This window comes from Solanum verrucosum, unplaced genomic scaffold (assembly GCF_900185275.1).
Source record: "Solanum verrucosum unplaced genomic scaffold, falcon-dt-bn FXZP01000062.1, whole genome shotgun sequence".
Lineage (NCBI taxonomy): Eukaryota > Viridiplantae > Streptophyta > Magnoliopsida > Solanales > Solanaceae > Solanum > Solanum verrucosum.
This window is the reverse complement of record NW_026020477.1, coordinates 4,284,608-4,307,960: the sequence shown is the minus strand read 5'-3', so window position 1 is coordinate 4,307,960 and position 23,353 is coordinate 4,284,608. Positions and strand designations below refer to the sequence as shown.

At 34.6% G+C, this 23,353-nt stretch overlaps 2 protein-coding genes across 3 annotated transcripts in view; one reads left to right on the top strand and one right to left on the bottom strand.

Annotated features, from left to right (window-relative positions):
• The window catches only part of LOC125809335 (DEAD-box ATP-dependent RNA helicase FANCM), a 39,042-nt gene extending 29,297 nt beyond the window's left edge, over positions 1–9,745 (top strand). The window contains exons 21-22 of one of the 2 annotated variants that reach the window (XR_007441792.1): positions 1,532–1,681; positions 9,097–9,316. Coding sequence is in view for 1 of the 2 variants with exons in the window: in XM_049488992.1 (XP_049344949.1) it covers positions 1,532–1,681; positions 9,097–9,664 (718 nt within the window). In the remaining variant the exon portion in view is untranslated. Of the gene's footprint in view, positions 1–1,531; positions 1,682–9,096 lie in introns of both variants that reach the window. The other variant, XM_049488992.1, reaches the window with a different exon arrangement.
• Positions 9,746–14,851: 5,106 nt separating this feature from the next.
• On the bottom strand, positions 14,852–19,806 carry LOC125809339 (uncharacterized). The gene is given in 6 exon segments (XM_049488996.1): positions 14,852–15,208; positions 15,210–15,231; positions 16,293–16,360; positions 16,473–16,850; positions 17,515–17,982; positions 19,019–19,806. Coding segments are annotated over 6 exon segments (1,743 nt in total). The 5' UTR covers positions 19,643–19,806; the 3' UTR covers positions 14,852–15,025.
• Positions 19,807–23,353: the final 3,547 nt, after the last annotated feature.

The window sequence follows — 23,353 nt, the reverse complement described above, 5'->3', positions numbered from 1 at the left end:
AAATTGAGAAGGGACTTCTTGTGGTTTGGAAACAAGGAAGGAAAGGGTATGCATTTAGTGAAGTGGTCCACTGCTCAGCTCAGAGAATTCAGGTGGTCTTGGTATCAAAAATTTGAGGTTTTGGAATGAGTGCTTGATGATGAATGGTTATGGAGATATACTAGTAAAGACCAAACACTGTGAAGGAGGTCATACATAATAAATATGGCCTAAGCAGGCCATGGGTCACCAACTCTGTCCCTAATACCTATGGAATTTTAGTTTGGAGGTCAATCAGGGGTCTTTGAACTAGATTATCTGAGAATGTTATCATGAAGGTGGACACTAGTCACAAAATTCTTTTCTGGAAAGATGAATAGAATGGCCAGGTGGCTTTGGTGAACTCCTATCCTGACCTATTCTCTTTCTGCACTAATCCTGAGGCTACAGTGGCTGAAAGCCGGTTCATTTATAGATGAGAAATTCATTTTAGGAGATATGCGAAAGATTGGGAAGTGGATAGATTGACTCATTTATTACATGAAGTAAGCAGCTTCAAAGGAGCTTCTTCAACTCCAGACACAATCAATTGGAAGCATGTTACTGATGAGAAATTTTCTGTGAACAGATCACAAAATAGGGGTGAGGAAGCAGCTAGGAGGGGGAGAAGGACCATGTAAACAAATCTGGATAAGTTGGGCACCAACTAAGGTTAGATGTTTTTCCTAGTTGGTGGCTAAGAAGGCATGTCTCACACAAAAGCTGAAATGAAGGGGATTCAAATATTCTCTACATGTTTCTTATGTAACGAGGCAGAAGAGACTAATAGCCACTTGTTTTTCTATTGTAAATAGCTTCACAGATCTGGTCATCATTCCTAAGCGTCACAGAAACAAATTGGTTGATGCCAGAACATACTGTTAATCTTCTGAGTTGTTGGATATTAGGAGAGGTGGAAGTAAAAGCCAAAAGAAATGGTGGAAAGTAATCCCAGCTTGCATATGGTGGACAATAGAGAGGAATGGGAGATGTTTTCAGGATAGGTTTAATTCCACTCAAAGTAAAATGGATTTGTACTATATCCTTTCTTTTTTGGTATAAAGAGTATGTATAGATGAAGTTGAACAGATAGTAGGTATCTTAGGCTCCTTATAATTCTGTTCTCTTTTGGGTTTTCATCATGTCCTTAATGCTGAGGAATACAACCTTTTGCACTAGAGGAAAATTTGTTGTCTTATAAATAGTTAAAACTTGATATATTTGTTTCTTTCTTGTTACTTATTTTGTTTTTCTGTGACTTGCTTGATGTACACAAACACAAGAAGATGTGTAATTGTATAGTAGAAAATGATGTTATTTTGTCTAACTATTTATTTATTTTTAAATGGAACAATCTCAAAACGACATTTTTCAAGGGTATTAGGGGAATATATATACAATAATCCCTACTGTCCAACTATCATATTCAAGTTTTTGTGTTCATTTGACCCTTCAAAATCATGGGTTCACCACTATCTCCTGATATGTTTCTAAAGTACTGGTTCTTACACAGGGTGTCTTCAGAAGTTTCAGTATCTGATGACGAGGAGGATAAGCTGGATTTTGGTTCATTTGATGATAGTTTTATAGATGACAGGATAAATCCTACAGCAACAGATAGTCAAGCCGAGGCTGGTGAAGTTGACATGATAGCAATTTACAGGTTTTTATTAAGTTATCTCTTCATTTTCTCTTTTGTTTTAAAAGTTCTTCCTCTCTAGGCAATTTTTAGTATTGATTCTTTTGAAGATTTAGAGGTTAAACATCCACACTTGAATTTTGGGAGGGAAAACTGTCCTATTTCCGATGCCGCACCTGTGTCGGACTCTCCCAAAATACAATACTTTTGGAGAATCTGACATGCACCTGTTGACGGTTTTGAAGAGTCCGAGCAACATAGCCTATTTTGAACTGAAATGGTGGTAACTGATCATTAGGTCTAAACAAAGGGAAAACTCTAAGAATATTTGGGACGAATGCATAGTGAGACTAGGCGTCACATATGACTGAATCTCTAAATAGCTTACCAGAAGTAAATCAAAATTGAACAATCAGGTCAGGTTATTGAATTATTCAGCTTCTACCTGCAAGGGGCTGGCGGGCGTGCTCTGGATTTGAACACAATTAATTAGTATCAAGTTATCAATAAGTTGCCGTTCTTGCTTCAGAATTAAGAAGAGGTTATAACCACTGATCCCTTTGTGCTTCAAAATGTATCATCTACGGGTGCTTTCAATGAGACAAACCACTTCAGTAGTGAAGTGTGATGTAATGCGGCTACAAACTTCTTGGCTGAAATTTATAATTTCTTAGCTGGTGATGCACTTTGCTTTATCTGGTTTCACCCTAATGTAGTGGCTGTAGTGGCATTGTAAAATCCCCTTCCAACCCAAAGAAGGAAAAAAGAAAATAAAAAAGTTAGAGAAAAGTGAGGAATCTTTTATCATTAAGTGCTTCATTCAATTATCTCTAGTTAAATCTCTTTTTATTAGATGTGCTTTAGTTCAGTAGTTTCTTTTTTTTTTCCGAATCAACATGAAGCCTATTAAATTACTATGTTCAGGAACTCAATAATGCTTGTTGATGTAGTGCTAAAAAGATGCAACATTTGTGGTCTATCTTGTTTTCTTGGACTTTACCAAGCTGAAAACCCTTATAAATGTGAGAAACAGCTGGTAGCCTCTCTTATGAAAATCTTGACCAAAAGGTTATTGATTAGTGTCTGATTAGCAGAACCTGGCCAGAAATTACATAAATTTCTTATGCTTATGGAACACTGGGTTATGTCTTTTTTTAAAAAATAAAAATAAAAATGAAGTGCCTGGGCTGTGTCAATGTTTCCATGATTTATTTGCTTCTGCTGCTAAAAATGAACTGGCCTTTTAGTTCATCATTGCAATATTTATTGAATTGTCAATTAGGAACTCATACATCAATTTGACATTCTCTATCATCAGCATTCTTCCAGGATTCTTGAAGTTCGCTAGGAATTTATTGATGTACATAATGGTTTTGGTTCAGAAATCTGAAGATGCATGAAAGTTAAAATTTGATTGACTCAACTGATAACGATCTGATTACTTTCACATTGATCTCGAATTTTAGGACTAGAAAAATCATTCATGTATTTGCTTAATGGAAAAGGATCATATTTACCCATGTACTTTGAGAAATTGTTTATATATACCCTCTGTTTGAGTTATTGGATTTAAATTCCTCACGTTACACTTTGGATCACAAATGCCCCTCCGCGTAATGGACCTCTTGGACCCACCTTCTAAATGGACTCATGGAGTTCATATGTTGATACCCAATTATTAGCCAACTCATAACCAAATTTCTGAACCCATTAGCGATTTAAGCCATCTCCTTCTTGCAAAATAGCAAATTAGGGTTCTTCCACATTCTAAAATTGTTTTTTTTTTTTTTGATGACAAGGAAAACCTGCAGCCGCTACCCTTTGTGTCACGCTCCAAACTCGAGGGGCGCAACTGGCTCCTAATGCCAAAACTCAGGCCCGAGCCGACCCTGCCGAACCATTTGCTACTAGCGCATGGCAGCCACGCGCAATCAAGGAAACAAACAAGTATATCTCGGCTTAAAACTAAGCCCTCGGCCGGCAAGGCCTCTGTCAACATATATATAAAAGAAACAGCTACTCCCAAGAGTTCATATAAAGAAATAGCCAACTAGCACAAAAGTCTTGACTGGGCCGTCGAGGCCACCATGATATCTATACAAAAACTGGAAGCAGGTATATATCAAGACAATACATCAAACAGCTCACAAGCTTTAGCAAACCAACAAAACTAGGCCAGCATGGCCATAACCTAGATGTACACCCAACACACTAGTCTGCAAGCCTCTAAGAGTAGTCAAGATTGGCGGGACAGTGCCCCAGCCTACCCATAAAAATATATACAACAAAAGCTAACAAACCTCCCAACTCTGGCAGCTTCGGAGGAAAGGGGCTAGCCAACTAGATAGAATTCAATCCTGCTGCTGAGGAGGTCTACTGGGTTGTCTATCGGGTCATGCATACATGAATGCAGCGTCCCCAAGCAATGGGGTGTCAGTACAAAACAGAGTATGAAAGGGTATAAGACCAAATTTAGATAAGCATGCTAACCCACTACTAAATCTAAAAAAATACAGTAATGATCAAACAACAACCTAACCAAGCCCCCATAAGCTCGGTAGGTACAAACAACATACCACCTACCTAGGCCCCCATAAGCCCAGAAGGTGCCAAATCAATCTACATAACCCTATCGGTACCCCTTTGTTTTTTTAAGAAGTCACATTGCCCTTTTTGGCAACGATATAGCCCCGTATGCAGCACATAGCCCTCTTAGGCAACATCATAGCTCTGTGGGCTGCACATAGCCCTCTTTTGGATCAACACAGCCCTGTAGGCAACACATAGCCCTCTTTGGCATCAAAATAGCTCCGTAGGCAACACATAACACTCTTTGGTATCAATATAGCCCCGTGGGCAACACATAGCCCTCTTTGGCGTCAAAATAGCCCCGTAGGCAACACATAACCCTCTTTGGCTTCAATATAGCCCTGTGGGCAACACAAAGCCCTCTTTGGCAATAACATAGTCCTATTAGACAAGATCATAGCCCCCCATATGCAGTTCTTAGCTCAACAACTAACCACAATAGCCCCAAGGGCGACAACAAACAATTGAATAGGCTAAAGGCGAGCAATTTAGCTATAAACAATATGTATGAATAATCTCCAAGTCGTTCCTAACTTAGGGTCTTTCTTAACAGATCGTGAGTCCTTAAAATGAGGGTTTATAACCACCCAATCAGCCAACCACTAACAATTACATCTACAAGATCGCCAACGTTAACTACCTCTAAGGAAACATGTCGAACGAAGGGAATAACCTTAACATACCTTTCCAATGAACGCTCGAAAGACTGTAGTTCCTTCACGAAACGTGTTCCTTATGTCCTAAGCTTCGCAAACACTATATATACACAACTGGTACACACCTATAAACAATTCATAATTAATCTTAAATCGACATATTTTCCATATTGCCCCAACTTGTCGAAACGTCCGTAGAAATTCATAAAAACAATCATAAAAGAGTCCCGAGATGATTACCTTAGTTAACCAAGTTTAACCCTTGAAGAAACACCAATAACTACAAATTTATATCTTCAAAAACCAGCTCCAAACGCAGCTAATAGAAGGGAAAAACGATTGTCACGTGTAGGGATTACGTTTCTAGGCACGGGGGCAATGTTTAATGGTAGAAATCGTCAAAACTAACCTTCATCATGCTAGAACTCCATACGAACCCTCTCTTAAGCTTTCTCTCTGGTTTGGAACTGAAATGAAATGTTTTCATGGCTTAAAACGTTAAATAAGCCGACATACCATATTTTTGACCCGACCCAGATTCTGCCCCGGCAGTCCCTAGTAAAACCCTCATAACGTTTTACTCTGATGTCGGTTTGATACGGGGTTTTGTGCATTGCAAACTAGACTCATAGGCCTTCCACCCACCTTTCATAGTGTGTCTCCTTTGCCCTCTTCTTTTCCATTTTCATTTTTTTTGTTTTTTGAAAAAAGAATTTATTGCGCTCTTAAGGAACAAAATCTTCTGCTGCCATTTTCAAATTGTCATCCAAGAAAAAAATTAGAGCAGAAAATAGGGAGATATTCCTCTTCCTTTTTTTTAATCTTTTTTATGAAGTGAGATTTCATTAAGGCATCCAATAGATGCAAAGATACAAAAGGATCTGCCAGCTCAGTAAGAACAAAATCTTATAAAGCTAAGGAGCTGACAAAATCCAGGAAGTGATCTAAGTTATTTACAGGGGAAGAGTTAGCACAACTAAAAAGGTTTAACTAAACAACTAGCCTTATGTTAAAAAAATGGAATTATAACTCCATCGAAAGATGTCCTGTTTCTTTCATTTGAAAAACACCAAAAAATACAGGCTGGGGTCATGATCCAGATTTTTCTGATGGATTTTCTAACTTCCATAGAGCTCCTACTAGTGTAGGCATCTCCGATTTTAAAGGGCATAAACCTGTTTATATGTTGCAAAAGGGCAGTGAAGCACAAGGTGGTTGATGCTTTCTGATGTTGACTGACTCATGTAAAACCTAATGACCAGTTGGAATCTTCTTCTCATGAGATTGTCTTGAGTGAGGCATGCTTCTTAAGGCTGTCCAAGTAAAACATGAAACTTTAGGGGGAAGTTTAGTTTTTCAGACTAACTTCCAGGGCCATAGATCAATCATCATCTTATTGGAGCTCAAGTGCTCATATCCTGCCTTGACTGTGTATAAACCTTTACTGTTGAAGTCCCGTTTTAACTTATCACTGCTCTGAATGTTAATGTTGCAGTTCTCTAAGCTTTTCATCTGATTCAATAACTCTTCAAATTCTCAATCTTGCAAATTTCTTCTTAGGTTCAGGTTCCAAGAGTTTTCATCCCTGTGCTGAGCAGTAGAATAATTAGGATGTCTGCAATGTTGAATATATTTGGGAAGGCTTCTTTCAAAGTGGAGTCTCCTGTCCATTTGTCTAGCCAGAATCTGATATGGTTCCCATTCCCTACCTCAAAGTGAGTTTGTTTGAAAAAATCACCCCACGAGGTATTAATGGCCTTCCATTATCCAGTTCCGTAGGAAAGTGTGGATTGTTTTGTACACCATTGGCATTGGATGTTGCTGCCATGCTTAGCCACAATTACCTTTTTCCATAGATTAACATCCTCCTGAATGAACCTCCAATGCCACTTCATAAGCATACACTTGTTATGTATAGCAAGATCATTGATACCAAGGTCACCAAGATGTTTGAGAAGAGTGACTTTTGGCCACTTCACAAGGTGTAATCTGTGAGATTCACTGTTGCCTTCCCATAAAGTCTTTCCTGATTTTATTTAGACGCTTCAAGATTTTGTCGGGGATTGGGAAGAGGGACATGAAATATGTTGGGATGCTATCCAAAATACTGTTTATTAGAGTCAATCTTCCTCCTAGAGAAAGGTTCTGCATTTGCCATGTAGCCAGTCTTCCCCCAAATTTCTCAATAACCCCATCCCATATTTCAGTTGCTTTGTGTTTGGCCCCAAAAGGTAGTCCCAAATAGGTTTTTGGGAGATTGCCATTGGTGCACCCCATAATATCAGCCAGCTCCACCAAATTTGGCACCACATTTACAGGATAAATAGCACTCTTCGACATGTTAATATGAAGGCCAGATAATGGTTCAAAAATATGAGGGTGAGGTTAAGGTAGAGAACTTATGATATTTCAGAACCACAAAAGATTAGTGTGTCAACTGCAAATTATAGGTGTGAGATGAACCCAGGAGTCTCGCTGTTGGTTCCAATCCTGAAACCCTTCCTCCACTGTCTCTGTTTGCTTTCTCAAGCATGCAGCTAGGACCCTCCATAGAGAGGATGAAGAGAAATGGAGAGAGAGGATCCTTGTCTGATCCCTCTCATGGGAGAAAAGAATCCCACTGGACCACTATTAATAAGGATTTCACAGTAGACATGCTGTATCTTATCCGTCTGATCCAGTTTTCCCCGAACCCCATCTTTCTGAGAATTGAGATTAGGAATGCCCAGTTTATATTGTCAAAAACTTTTTCTATATCAAGCTTAAAAGGAGACCCACTTCCCATTTTTGTGTTTCCAGTGCAGAATTTTATTAGCAATTTTTTGTAGCGTGTGTGATTTGCCAGCCTTTAATCAAGGCATTTTGATATCCTGCAACCAGCTTTCCAGTTACCTTTTTGAGTCTTCCAGCCAGCATCTTAGCTCTGATTTTATAGAAGCTACCGATTAGACTAATGGGTCTGTAGTCAGTTAGTGCCATAGCTCCCTTTCTTTTTGGTATGAGGGCAATGAAAGATGCATTAAAAGACTTTACCATGTGACAATTGTGATGGAAGTGATTGAGAGCTCCAAGTACATCATTCTTAATTGTATCCCAGTTCTTACGATAAAAGGCCATTGTAAAGCCAAAACCATAAATCTTTTCACAAAGTTAAGTTCAATCCATATCAAAATAAAGAGAACTTGGAAGAACCCCTAAAGTTTGTTCTTTTCAGTGAAGGAGATAGCTCTAATGGCTAATGGATTTTTGGTTTGGATAAATGGGTTCAGAAATCTAGGATGGGTTGACTATAACCAATATTGACACATGGACTCCACATGTCCAGTTAGAAGGTGGGCCGGAGAGTTCCGTTAGGTGAGGGGAGTTGTGACTCAACGTGTAAAACCAAGGGCATTTTAATCTGATAACTCAAAAGAAGGGTAAATATAAATAATTTCTCAAAGTATAGGGGGGTAAAAATGACATTTTTCCGTCTGCTTAATCGTATATACCTTCATGGTAAGGTAATGTCGTTTGAAGCATATATCGTGTTAGATAAGAAAACCCATGTTAACATGGATCCTGATTATTCTTGCATCCCCCATGCTTTTCTTATAAAAAAGAGATACTATGTTCACACAGATACAATTTGATATCTAACTTTGCTGAAAGAAGTCTGTCTCAAGAGAGCTTCAATGCTGATTCTTTATGCTTTAAACCGTGTTATTTGCACTCCATGTTTTTTTGTGCATATATTCGCACAATCTTAAGCTATAAATATTTCATATCTTGTCCTTGACTACGCACAGCATTCTAGGTATTAACCCTCTTCCCCCCGAAGTCAATTAATAAAAATAAGAAAAGTAACCAAAGAAAGGGAAAAGATCAATCTATTCCGGGATGGAATGCATGGGTCTTGTCATTCATGTGAAGTGTGTCAAATGTTGTAAACAATATATGAATAGTTATATTTTTTGAGGATGATAATATTAGAATATATAATTTTGCAGCACCTTCTTGAATGTTATTGTGAATTGTTTCAGGAATGAGGGGGGGTGCCATTGACAAATTAAAGTATCAATTTTATCAGGGAGATAGATTCCCTTTTAGATATGTTCTTATGTTAATTAAATTAGCATGTCAAGTCATAGATCAACTGATGATCATGGCTTAATTGCCTTGTTTTTTTGGACCTAAGCCAATCTTTAATCACAGGCGTTCATTGCTCACTCAGTCACCATTTCTAAACCTTTCAACTGATTGTACTCCTGATTCTGAGGTTCCTACTAGCAGAGCAGATGAAAGCAAGAGCTCATCTGGAACAGCAGATCATCACACACCTCAAACTGACCCAAAGTCTGTGACGAGAAATTCCTCAAGCTTTCAGCAAAGTATTAATAAAATCTCACCAGAAGCTATGCCATGCTCAACCACTCGTTCTTCAAGAGAAAACAATGGAAATTTAGAGAGTCGGAAAAGAAAGTTGAGCTATTATCAAGCAACTTCACTGCCCGTTATAAATTTACAAAACGAATTCTCCCGTCATGCTACAGCTGCTGGTGAAAACTTGCATCTTTTGGAAGAAGCAGCTGAGAATGTAGTTGGTGATCCATTTGATGATGACCTATTTTTTCAAAGTATCGATTTTGATGCAGTGGAAGAAGAGGCAACTAGAATGCTTAGAAACAAATCACAGTCCTTGGTTCAAAATACAGTGACCTCAATACCTATTACTCAAATTTCTGATGGCGTAAACGCTCCTTCATTTGATCTGGGAATTTAGTGTTGCTGTCTTAACTGTCAAATTTTGTATGACAGTGTGAATGATCATTTATGTAAAGGAAAAACATATTAAGTTATTATCTGTGCATAGTTGTATTTATCATTTAATAGGTTACAGGAAAGTCTATCTTGATGAAACTGAGACTGTACTTGCTAGGAGTATGGAAACATTATGATTGTTTCCAAAATGTATATAATTTCAAAATTAGTGTTCCCTTGGTCCAAGTAAAGTTGTGGGGCTTTTGTTAATAGCCTGTGTTTTCTCAAGGTGGTGTGTTTCTCTTATTTGTCACGAGTAGCTTAATGTTTAAAGGACTTGTATATTGGGGTGACAAATGGATAAGTCGAATTGGATATGGGTCAATAGAAAATGAGTTAGGTGATATGGATAAAATATTCGATTTGACCCATATCTAATAAAAAAAAAATCAGTAAACCCAATGGATGATATGTATATCTATATTATACATTGCCTCTTAGAGTTTTGGCGAAAATCATCCCTCAACTATGACTCAAATCTAATGTATATCCTTGTATTATCTATGTGAGCAAAAAAATATCTTTATACTATTCAAAAAATAACAAGAATCATCCTTCAGTTTATTTTTACTTTTAGAGTGTGTTTGATATGAAGGAAAATATTTTTATGTTTTCCTAAAAACATATTTTTTTGAAAAATGAATAGTTTGAGTCAAGGTCAAGAGGTCAAAACAAGGATCTCGGATTGAGAGATGGGTCATGATTGGGTGGGGGTTGAAAGTTGGATCCTAGGTCTGCATCTGTTTCGAGTGGTGAGGTTCAAGGAATGTTTTGAAAAATATTTTCCTGATTTAAAGAAAGCTTTGAATTTTTTTGTTCCTTACTTTATATACGGAAGTTATTTTATTTTTTAAAATTACAGGAAAATAAGTCGATTTAAAAAATATTTTCAAAATATTTAAGTCAATCAAACATAAAGAAATTGAAAAATATTTTTAAAAATTATATTCTTCATTCCAAACACATCCTTAATAAGTGTATTAACAAAAATAATGTATGCATTAATTTTGTGTATTAGTAGTATTTTGTTTGATATACTTTTTGTACTATGTATAACTAAGACCATCTCCGGCCCACCTCTATTTTACTCTCCATTCTCTATATTTGGAGAGTAAAATAGAGAATGGACACTCCAACCCACCTCCATGTCACTCTCTATTCTTCATATTTAGAGAGGTGAATAGTAATTCTCCAAATTTGGAGAACTATTGTTCACACACTCTATTTCACTCTTTGAATATTTTATTATCATTTCTATTACTTTCTAATTAATATATTATTTTACATATAATGTCATTAATTAAATATCTAATATTCATAATTCTTTTTAAATGTAATATAATATTTAAAAATATATATTATTTAATATATACTACTTTCATCCCGAATTAATAGTATTTTAATTTTTCTAATTTTCGTCAATGATATAATTTGATTTATTATTAATTTTCACTATAAAGAATACACAAAATTAAAATGAAAAGATGAAAATTTAATTTAAAAATACAATACATAATATGATAATTTAAATACAAGATAACAATACAATACATAACATAATAATTTAAATACAAGATAAAATACAATACATAATATAATAATTAATTCGTGATGAAACAAAAATCATGCCGAAAAGATGTTGACGTGCATTTGGAGTTTCGCAATCACGTTTTTCAATTATTGTAGGGCCGTCATGTTTTTGGAGAAAGGAAGTGCTACATGATATAATGACTACATGTATTATACTGCACAACATGATAATTGAGGATGAACGTGATCTTAATGCACCAATTCAAGATGTCGTAGAGGCTCCAACTCCAACGACAAAAATGGTGGTAGATGAAAATCTCCGATTTGAACAATTTTTAGCTAGACATAAAAAAATTAAGGACAAAAATGCTCATTTTGAACTCCGTAATGCATTAATAGAGCATTTATGAAAGCAACGTAATAATTTCAAAAATTGAGTGTTTATGTAATTGTATTTCACTTTTATTTGAATTTGTCCATTAATTTGTATATTATATAATATTTTATTGCAATTTATGTTATTTAAAAATTTAGAATAAAATATAATTTTATATTAAATAAAAAAATTGAAAAAATAAAATTTTATATCACATGAAAATTATATAAAGTAATTATTGGAAAAAAGAAATAAAGGATTTATATTGTGAAATAAGAAAATAAGAATAAAATAGAAATAATAATATAATAGTGAGGATTAAAAAAATAAAAATAAAATATATATATATATATATATATATATATATATATATAATATTGAGGAGAGAGAAAAAGATAGTTTTTTGGAGAATAAAATAGAATATTGGGTTGTAGTTGATTGTCTGGAAAAATAGAAAATTATATATTTGGAGAGTAAAATAGAGTGTAGAATTGGAGATGCCCTAATACATTCACTCTATTGGTGTTTTAAGGAGTGTAATATTAATACCATAGATTTCAAAGGGAACAGATTTTGTCCGTATAGGTTTTAGATTTTGCTGGGTGTAATATTAATACCATAGATTTCAAAGGGAACAGATTTTGTCCGTACAGGTTTTAGATTTTGCCATGGTCAAAATGAAATTTGAAGGTTGAAAAGTGTTCCTAAAATTAAAACTCACGCAGTAAACTTTATTATATAAAAGAATCATCACCTTCCAACTCCTTCCTTTTAATAGTCTGACCAATATTTACCTCTAAATGCCTCCATTACTTTCATATCCCTCCTTTTTTTTTCTCCCTTTTTTTCTTTATAATGACATATATCTATTTTTATTCGCACGCCAACGTCATGTTGATGTTAGTGTCTACTCTTTTTTTCCCTCTCTCATATCATCATAGCATATTATAATAAATGAATATACTTTGATGGTATCAAAGAGTAATTGAGCAGTGTCTTCATTGACGGACTGCTTCTTCCTTCTTGATATCATCAAAGTATAATATACTCTGGTGGTATCCGAACATTGTTTTTGTTAAAGTTTGCTTTAGTCCTTCGATATAATTACTCAATCATACATAATACCATTATGGTATGGTATATCTACATACTGTCATGGTATCATTGAGATATATTTCAATTCCTCAATATTTAATTTTAATTTAAAAACAGTTATAAAAAGAGTCATAATTTAAAATTTCCAAAAAGAGAAAAAAAAACATAAAAACATATTTTATACTAATTTAGAGTTTAATAAATACGATTGTGACTTTAATAATTCTCCCTTAATTGCTTTTATTTATTTCTTTAAAAAAGAGCACAATCCTATATGATACCGATAGGGTATCAATATGCCGACAGAGTATCACAGAGGATTAAGCTTAGTTCTATATGATACCGATCGGTATCAATATACTGATGGAGCAGGGGCGGCTCAACATAATTTGTGGCCTAAAGCGAAATTTTTATTAGAGGCCTAAAATCTATATAAATTTTATCTATATCTATTTATTTTTCTAAATTTCTAGATGTAAATTACAACTTAATATCTTTTATATAAATGATTTTTCAAACACTTTTTTTTTTAATTACTAGTTTTAAGTAAGATTTTATCAATTCAACATTGAATAACATCCTTTTATTGAGACAATTATTATATGAATTATTAACACAATTATATAAGTAATAAGTTGATAAACTTTAAAGATAAGAGTTAGAATCATAGAATTTGATTCAAAAAGTTGATAACTTGGTATACCTACTTTAATATGAAAATTAAGAAATAAATTAAAAAGTAAGAATTTGTAATGCACTTTGTTCAACACTTTTCGACTATTGATTCATATTTTTGAGAGTGTATTACTCTAACTATCAAAGATTTGAAGAAATAGAGTGCAAAAAGAGTTACAAAGGATAAATAATGTGAGTGTTAACGAAGAATATGTAAGAATCCAAAACAGTGTTTCCTTAATTTCTTCTATTTGAATGGGGTTAAGATACATAATTTTTTATTTATAAAAATTTGAGGCAATGCCTAAAATTTTATAGGCAAGAGCCGGCCCTGCGATGGAGTATCACAGAGGATTAATTCATAGTAGTGATGTTGATGTCATGCTGACATTATGCGTGAAATAAGAAAAGAGAAAGTGGGGTAAGCATGTAAACAATTTGGGTCATGAGTCCATTAAAGATAAATAGTTTTACAATTGAATCTATTTTGGATAGTTTTCCCCCTTTTTTCACCTCTTGTTTAGATTTATTTTCTTTTGTTCTTTTATCCATAATCGTTTTAACCACCTTCCTTCTAAAAAAAAAAAAGTTCCAACATTTGTTACAAAGCATCTGTAGAATATGGTTAATTACTTTGTCTTTTATTTTGTATTACCTACGTTAAAAGATCATTTGTGGGTTTAAGTTACGAATTTGATGAAATTTCATAGTTTGTATTCAAATAATGTATTTATGTTTAACAAAAATCATTTAATATATATACATATTTATTGGGTGAAATCAAATTAGTTGAGGTAACAGGTGATAAAAGTAACCGATCAAACGCTTCAGTTAAGAAGTCGTTGAACAACATTGGTTCAGGAAAAATGCATTATCGAGACCAGTGGCATACATCCGGTACACCCCACCGGACAAGATGAAGATGAGACATGTTCCCTATTTATTGAGAAAGCATACAATATTAATTTGTTACGAGGTCAAGGACATATTTCTCGATTTAACTCCTGGATTAGCAGTCAAATATATTTATAAATTAATTAAATCAAAACCCTTTTTTTACATTTAATCCTTTTCTGAATTCATTTATTTTTTTTACATTTTAATTGTGGAAGATATCTTTGTAAATAAACATTTCAATGCAATGCATGCTATTTTCAAATACACAAACAAACAATACATAAAAAATAATTTTATGTATAATTAATTCAGGCACTATTAATACTCTATTTAACATTAGCAAAATGAACCCTTAAATACTTTTAAGAGGAGTACAGTTGATGGATACCCATGAATTATCCATATTTTAGATTATATATGTTAGATCCACTTTTAGATGATTGAATATATAATAACCAAATAAATTTCAAATCCATATTTACGTTGCTACATATAGAGGCATGCACTGAGGAAACATGCTGCTAGTCTGAATATGAATTCAAATCAACAAAGAAGGAACTCCACTGGCCACTGCCATCAAATGAAAACAAAGCTTTCACTAATCAACATCCTACCAACATCCACATACAACCTACTCCTACACCACTGCAGGCTAAAAGCTTTGAGTAGTCAAAACACATTTTTACACGGAGAAAATAAAACACATTGCTTCCAAAAAGTTATGGATATGGCAAGGATTAGCAACATGCACTAGTGAGACATGAATGACATATTTCGTCTGAAATCCAAGTTCAGTGCCGATTCCGAGAACTTCCCACCAGGTACCCACAGACCTCCGTTTTGAGGCAGCAACACCGGTGCATGATTGCCCTTAGGCTGTTCTTCTCCAGCTCCTGGCGTGACTTCTTTCTTCTTTTTTACAAATTCAAAAAAAATCAGCAACTTGACGAGCGTACCTTCAAATAGGAGGACAATCAAATGAAACATATTGTACAGAAACAAAGCACAAATGACAGGACATTCCTGATACACATCAAACTTACTAAAGATAAATGTTAAAGTCAGCTGGTAAAAGGATTTTATGAGCTTCAAAAAGTGACTCTACAATTCACGTTTAGCAAGTGCTTCAGCACAGAATTGCATATAAAAGAAATTCCGTCGTCTATAATCCACTTTGATCATTATGGACTAAAGACATCAGAAAACAACGATTACCTGTTATGATGTGTAGAATAATAGATCCCAAATATTATGAAGGAGAACTCATTTTGAGGGATATAGATCCTTTTCTGGGGGGCAAGTATTAGATAATGGGAGATACTTTTTCTTTCATCCTCTTTTTAGTGATCAAGTGTTAACAGCTGCAAGATCCTATTGTGTGTTACTGTAACATGAATTTAATCAATCAAGGTTCTGTAACCCCCACCGTCCCCACCCCAAAGGAAGAAAGGATCTCTTTAGCCTGCATCTCAGGGAAAGAAAGACCAGCTCTCTTGCACTGTCAGATCTTCATTCCTCACTTCCTCAAGCCTATCATGCTTATTTTTGGTCCATATCAAGTTCCCTGTTAGAAGTAACCCTACAAATTACTGGAGCTGTCAATTAATTGAAATACCTATCATCCATACTTCAGAAATATCTACTTGACCTATATGGCTTATTAGACAATCAACTGTTTCGGACATTTACTGGAACCAACACTCAATCCACAGCTAGGATAACCATTAATCTAGGTAACACCTAAAGACATTAAGACAATATTTAACAGTTACAAAGGTGTGAAGACAGATAAAATGATCAGCACTAACATAAGTTATATAAGCAGCAAAGGGCAGCTGCTAAAAAGAAAGTTGGTTTGCCTCAACAGAAGTACTAAATAAAACTGCAAAAAAGAAGAAGATATCCTTGGTTTTAAAGATTTGTAACAAGTAGATGATATCCTCCAGTGGGTATATATTAAGTGAAAGAGAAATTAGATAAAAAAATAATATTAGTAAATAAGGAAAAGTTGACATACTGCCTCTTTGCTTCAATATCTTTGTTAAAGTCAATGTTAGGCTCACAGTCAAGAACCAACGCAGGAACCTGCATTATAATAGATAGTTAGACACAATGTTGACTGTAACACAAATATCTAGGAACTGCTTTATCAAGGAAAAAAATGTCCATAAGCGGAAGTTACATTCATAGAAAGTACCTTTTGAATACTTGGGTGCATGTGATTGCCCTCCAGATAAAAAACACGATCCCTTATATCTGGGGGTACAGATTTGTCAAAGTTTAGGGGTAGCTCGCTGACAGACAATACCCCATGATTTCCACTTTCAAATGGGAAAAGCCAGCTTTCATGCTTCTCATGCAACCCTCGCAGATATTCCAAGGAAACTCCACCTTCCTCTGTTCTCTTACGCAACATCATTCTCTTGTGACATGTGTCAGGGCTTGCTCTAAGATAAATAAAACCATCGGGAATCAGTCCAGGCAAAGTTGAAACAACCGGGTCAAACCATGAGTCATAAATGCTGATCTCCATCTCATTCATCCAGTTTGCTTCATGAACAGCTCTCACAAAGACCTTCATGAAAAACATTATGCATCATATAGTAGCCTTGTCATGGTATTAATAACCAGGTATACTACATTGCATACAACAACAACTACTCAATCTCAAACTCGTTAAGGTCCGCTAGGTATAGTATGTTGTGTATAGTACGAAAATCAACTCTCAGTTGATTGTTTGAAGCATAGCACATAAAGCAGGTAGTGGTCAGATACTCTCCTCACCCATTTTATTTAACGTTACTATTCAGGTATCAACACAGTTTTTCTGACTTTGATTGTTTTAATATCATTTTAATATTTTATGTACGACGTAGATTTTTTTAAAATAAGGACTTACAGTACTTTAATGTAGCTTCTAGATATGTAAATCTCATCTTTTGAAATCAAAAGGCATTGATGTTCATATGTACATCAAATATTAGATGGTTTGATTGTCGTGTTCTGAAATGTAATCCTTCTTTTCAGAATGAATGGAACATTTTAGTGTACTGTGCACCTTCTTTAAAGGTTAATCAGAATATATATATATGTGTGTGTGTGTGTGGAACTTTGCAGAAACGTAATGGCATAAACATGTATTATTTTAGGAGTTAAGGGAATGCTACACAATCAAAGATCAAGAAAGAAGACGCGATCAATGATTATCTTTACAAGCTTGTACAAGGTGAGAAATTTACCATCCTGTCACTGAACACACTTCTCTCCATCAACCTGAGGGGCCTGATACCACCAGATGATTCTCTCTCCTGCATAACTCTCGTTACAAAAACATAGTTCTGAAATGTGTAAGCATATCTTTGTGGTTCCGCATAGAATGCATCTAATATGTTAAAGTGATCTGGCCCAATATCCTGCCACTTGGCAATAGGTTCGGGAACTATTTCAACAAGATCTTGCAATTCAAGTGTCTCATTAGCTATTCTCTGCAGAAAGGTTGTTTTTCCAACACTAATATTTCCCTCAACACAGAAAGTAAGTCGTTTCTTTTGTGCTGACTTCACATTGGAATCTGAGTTATTCTCCTTCAACTCTTCATCCACGCTCTTTCTGATATATGAGGTGATACTCTCAGCATGGTTTCTGTGAATGATTCCAACTGAGCTTTGTAAGAACTCAACCATCTTCTCGTTGGATTTTCCAAAAAACTGCAAAGAAGCCAAAATAATGCATTTACTATAACAAAGTATATCAAGTTTTACAGGTCAAATAAGCTGCACAATTTCCTTGACATTACCCAAACATATTCTTTTAAGCTAAGTACTTCACCCTGTTCAACTCAATAATAACTGCAAAACAGAGATACCAATTACTATGTTGGCTATCCAAATTGGTCAAGTTAAACAATTAATTGGATTCACAACAGAACATGCAGCCCTAGAAAATCCTAACATATCAAAAAAACAGAGCTATATATGCCATGCATAAAAAATGATACGAGTCATGACCAAAAAACTACAACTCAAGAGTTCACACTCATCCTCTAACACTTGTAACAGAGTCGTCCATCCATTTCGCCATGGAGGTTTCTATGCCATGCAGTTATTCAGCTACAACGCTTGGTTAAATTAATCCTTTGTAGTTAGTCCGCTTTATTCAGGGTCTAGTCATTTCAATACTACTTTCTGTAGACCCTCTAAAATTATAGGATGCCTTCTTAGGTATGGAGGAAAATGTTTTCCAGTAAATATTTTCGGGAGAAAATCATTTACCCATGTTTGATTTGGTATAAATAAAGTGGCATATAATAACCATTACAAGGTGATAGATGGAGTATTTTTTTCATCAAAACTGGTTTTTCCATTTGATGGAAAATATTTTCCCTAAAAATTATATCTAATAACCAAACACCAGAAATTGACTTCTTTATGGAAACAAAACAGACCTATAAAAACAATCCCACAGGGACCTATGAACAGAACAACACAACAAAATAATGAAATGAAGAAGGTATCGGAGGAAGGCCGACAAACTTGTTACTTGTGTTTGATTGACTACTTACTGGTAAACTACTTGTTCTTTCTCGTAAGTGGGATACCTACACCCCACAAACTTAATCCTAAATACAAAGTCTATAGCCAGACTAAAAAGAACATTTTTCTTTCATTAATGAATTTTCACTTTTTAACATTTCAAAACTATATACTTCAGGGAACCACAAAACTTAATTGTTTATCATTATACCTTATCTCTGTAGAGCTGTTTGAGTTGATCAACACCCATAAAACCCTTCTGCACCAGCTTCCTCAAATTCCTAGGCCCAACACCCGGTATTGTTAGCAAATCTGGACTAGCCATAACCCCTCCTTCCCCACCACCACCACCACTCCTCTGCCTCCTATGCAACCCGGGCTTCTCCTCCGAGGCACTCACATTCTCCTCTTTATCCTCAACCCCACTTTCGAAATCCTCCACCTCCTCAGCAGAAGTCACTGGAACACCCTTCTCTGACCCAGAAGCCGAAGCCAGAGTGCCGAACCAGGCAGCACTAGTTCTACTCTGCTTCAAAACAACCCAAGCCCTCACAGTCGCAGTATCAAGAGAGCATCTACAAATACGGCAATTATTACCACTACGAGGAACAACTGCCTTTCCAGAAGAATCCGTAGACAAATTCCGGAAACCCGAAAAGGGTTTACCGAAAGTGGGATGGTGAAGCCGGTGGAGGGCGGCAGAAGTCATTCTAGGACTGGGAGCAAGTGGGTGTTTGTAAAACCCTATGGGATGAGAAAGAGGTAAAGAAAGAAGAGGATTAAGGGATAGAACTGGAGGCGGTAACGATGGGTTTCTGCTTAACAGTTTCTGCATACCTTTGGCGCATTTCACAGAGTCACCTTATGCTGTCTCAAAGTTTCATACAGTAAAGAAGAGAGTAATAAACCCTAGTAAAACTAAGCCCTAGTAAGGATTTGCTTATACTTTATCTACCTCGACATAGATAGCAGTGAAGATAGAGACAGATATTACAGAGAGAAACACAAAGCGGGAATAAGAAGGGTTTTTGTGTTGTGTTTGGCTTTGGGGAAGAAACAAAAAAAAGGCAAACACCAAAATATTTGGATTTTCTTTTTATTTCAAAAAAAAAATCATCATTATTTTGCAAAATCATTATTTATATGTGATCAATTATGATTTGATTATATTATTGATTAAATTATTTTTTAAAAAAGAAAAGAACTCAAATCTATCATCGCATTTCGCGATTCATTTATGTCATTCGCTAACAAATAATGGTATGAATATTAGGGGTGTGCATCATTGCTACAGGATCCTCTAAGGCGTTAGGATCCAAATAGCCGCCCGACATTCAAGCAATCAATCATTCTTTCTATCGGAGACTTCGAGACAGTATCGGTCGATTTGATTCGGTTTTATGTATTATCTGTTCGATTTTTGGTTTTTAAATATGTTAAATTAATAACCAAATCAATAAGATACTTTTAATTGATTTATTAGTTTTAGTCCTTAACGGTTCGATTTTCGATTTAACCAATAAGAAAATGCTTATCAAATAAATATATGACTTCTTTAATAACTTTGACGCGACAGGATAATAATGTAACTTTACAAATGCTCATACAATAATAACAAACATGAAAAAAACTATACATCTATAACACAAAAGAGAAATTAAGAGGAATATGGTTCTTACTTTAGGTTTTGACTATTTGAATAATGTAAAGTTGTGAACTCAAATTCAAGGTGAAGTATGAATTGAAGGCTAAATGACAAAGTCATAACTAGTAAGATATTAAGATTAGTATTTAATATTTATGTATATAGGTAAAAATAGTAAATTACTATAGTCTTAATGAGCTATCAGTTTACCCAATAACCCAATATTAAAAACCAATACCCAACCAATAGCCCAATAATTGTTTTTTATAAAACAATTAAAAATCATTAACCCAATAAGCTAATAACAATAAACCAATAACATTCTTTTCGTTCACATCCCTAATGAATATGCCTTTTTCTAAACCAAAATAGTATAAATGAACCAAACTTTTAACTGATAATATAATGATTCTTTTTTTAAAATTTGATGGCATACGTAAGTCTTTTCCCTTTTTTAAAATGTTAGAAAAGATTTTTTTAAAAAAAAAAACAAAAAAAACTCTCATGGTTAAACAGATAATTAATTCTGCTAAAAAAATAATAAGGATATGGATTTTATATATATTCTAATATGATATTGAACTTTGAGAAAAGACTCATTTTTTGTCAGTTGTTAAAAGTTTAGCTCATTTATGTTATTTTTGTTTGAAAAATTGTTCATTCATGTCATTATTTGTTAACTGAAAATAATATGTTTTATAAAATCTTATTTCGGGTGAGTTTATAAATTGAATATTTTTTAATTCAACTAAGTTTTAGAAATTTGACTGTCCTTATTTGGTGTGTTAAAAGAAATTTTTTAAAAGGTATTATGATGGTGGACTGTATGTGGTCAGAGTATTTGTCTTCTTTGTTTTCTCTGTCCTCTCTGAATTCGTAATCCTCTTCTAATTGTGTTGTAACCACGTGTATATCTATATATATATAAAATTCAACAATAAAAAGGACTAATACTACAATAATTAATTGTACAATATGTTGTGTGAGTTGTAGTATTCATATTTTATCTATATTTACCTTTATTTTAGCTTATCAATATTTAGAAATCAATTCTTATAGTGTTAGGAAAACCATATTTATAGAAAAGGAATTTAACTATCATCTTTATTTCCTCAAATTATTTTTTGAATGAGTGTCAACTGTCACATGTCTAATATTAACAGTGGCGGATCCAAGATTTAATGGTTGTGGGTGCTCAAGCCAAAAAAAAAAATCTTTCTAGAAGCTTACTAATGTTTTTAGTTTAGTTAGTAGATGAAATACAAAAAATAAAAAAAGTTGAAAAACAATTTAAAAGAATATAAGCAAAAAGTCATCCGTAAAAGTATATATAAAAAGAACAATAAAAAAACTATGAAAGAAGAAATTCCAGTTTGCTTTTTTCAACCAAAATATAGACGTTGTTACCAGGACTCGAACCCTCGGTGGAGGGGGTCAGTGATCTTTAAATTCACCTCCAGAACCAACGCAACAGTGAGGCCTTTTGTATAATGGGTGCTAACAAGTTTTTATATCAATTATCCAGTATTTTCTATATGCATATATAAAGTTTTCGTCGGGGTGAATGGGTGCTCAAGCACCCGAACCTCTCTATGTGGGTCCGCCCCTGAATATTGATGTCAATGACTTATGTTTAATTAATTGTGGGCAATAACAATAATCAATGATGGCTATTTTCCAAGGAAATTGACTACAATTGCAATTCAAAATTAGGCAAAAAAAGAGAGCAAATAAACTAACAATCCAAGTCTCCCAAAACCAGCTAATCTATGTATGCTACAGAGGCAATCATATGGATTGTGCTTCTTTACCCTAAATTTAAGTCATCAAAACTCATCCAATGGCTATAATACAATTAATTATATTTTCATCTAAGTTAGGAGATAAAACACATGTAAAATTTGTTAGGAACAAACTGTAGAGCCAGAAGAAGAGCCATCATCTCAGGAGAAACCATCCTATTTTATTTTACATTATCCAATTTCATTAGTTCCAGATTATGCATGTCACGACCTGAGCCTACACCTTGGACGTGGTCGGCACTCGAGAACCATTTCTGGTCCCCAAGCAAACCCTCATCCTGACTGACTATGAGTGGAAATGTAACCGGGTTCCGTCATTATAGAAAAGCCAATGGTGAAAAATTTCGGCTGAAAAACTGTTTTGTAGTATCTTGAGATTTCCTAACCTAGTCCAGATTTGGACAAAATAGAATTCATTGAGGTCTAGGGAAATCTGATAGCAATTGGGTGATCTAATTATGATTTTGATTACAATAGTAGTTAGATAAGTCGTTAAGGAATCCGTATGACTTTACGAAATTGAATTCGGGTGAGTAGAATTCCCAAAATTAATCTTAGCGTGAACGGGTAGTGTCTGAGTGTTGTTTGTTAAAGGCGTGTTGTGAAATGAGGGTTTTGGAATTTTTTAATTAGCTCACTATTTCGTGCAAACTGCTTTGGTGATGATTTTTGTCGCCAGGGCAGGGCCGTTGTAGCGGGGTGATGACTGTTATGGCGGGCCATACGCGACTTAAAGTCATAAATAAACCCCAAAAACGTTTTATTCTACAATTTTCAAACTTGAGAGCTAAGGAACAAACCCAAGTCTCTTCTTGACAGTTTTCCATCATTCTTGAGGCTAAATGTAGGATTTTAACTCCCCGAATTCGTTTTTCGATCCGTAGAACGTAATCTAATGGGTAATTATCGATGGGGAAGGGTTTTGATTTAGAAAGTATGGTGGAAAAAGTCCTAATTTGGATACTTGGGATCATGGGTACGATCTAGGATTGTTAGAATTGTTAGTAACCCGGTTAATTGGTGATTGCTTATTGATTCCCATATTATATCGATTGTTTGTAGACCAAGAACAAGCGAAACGAATTCGGAAAGGGAAAGA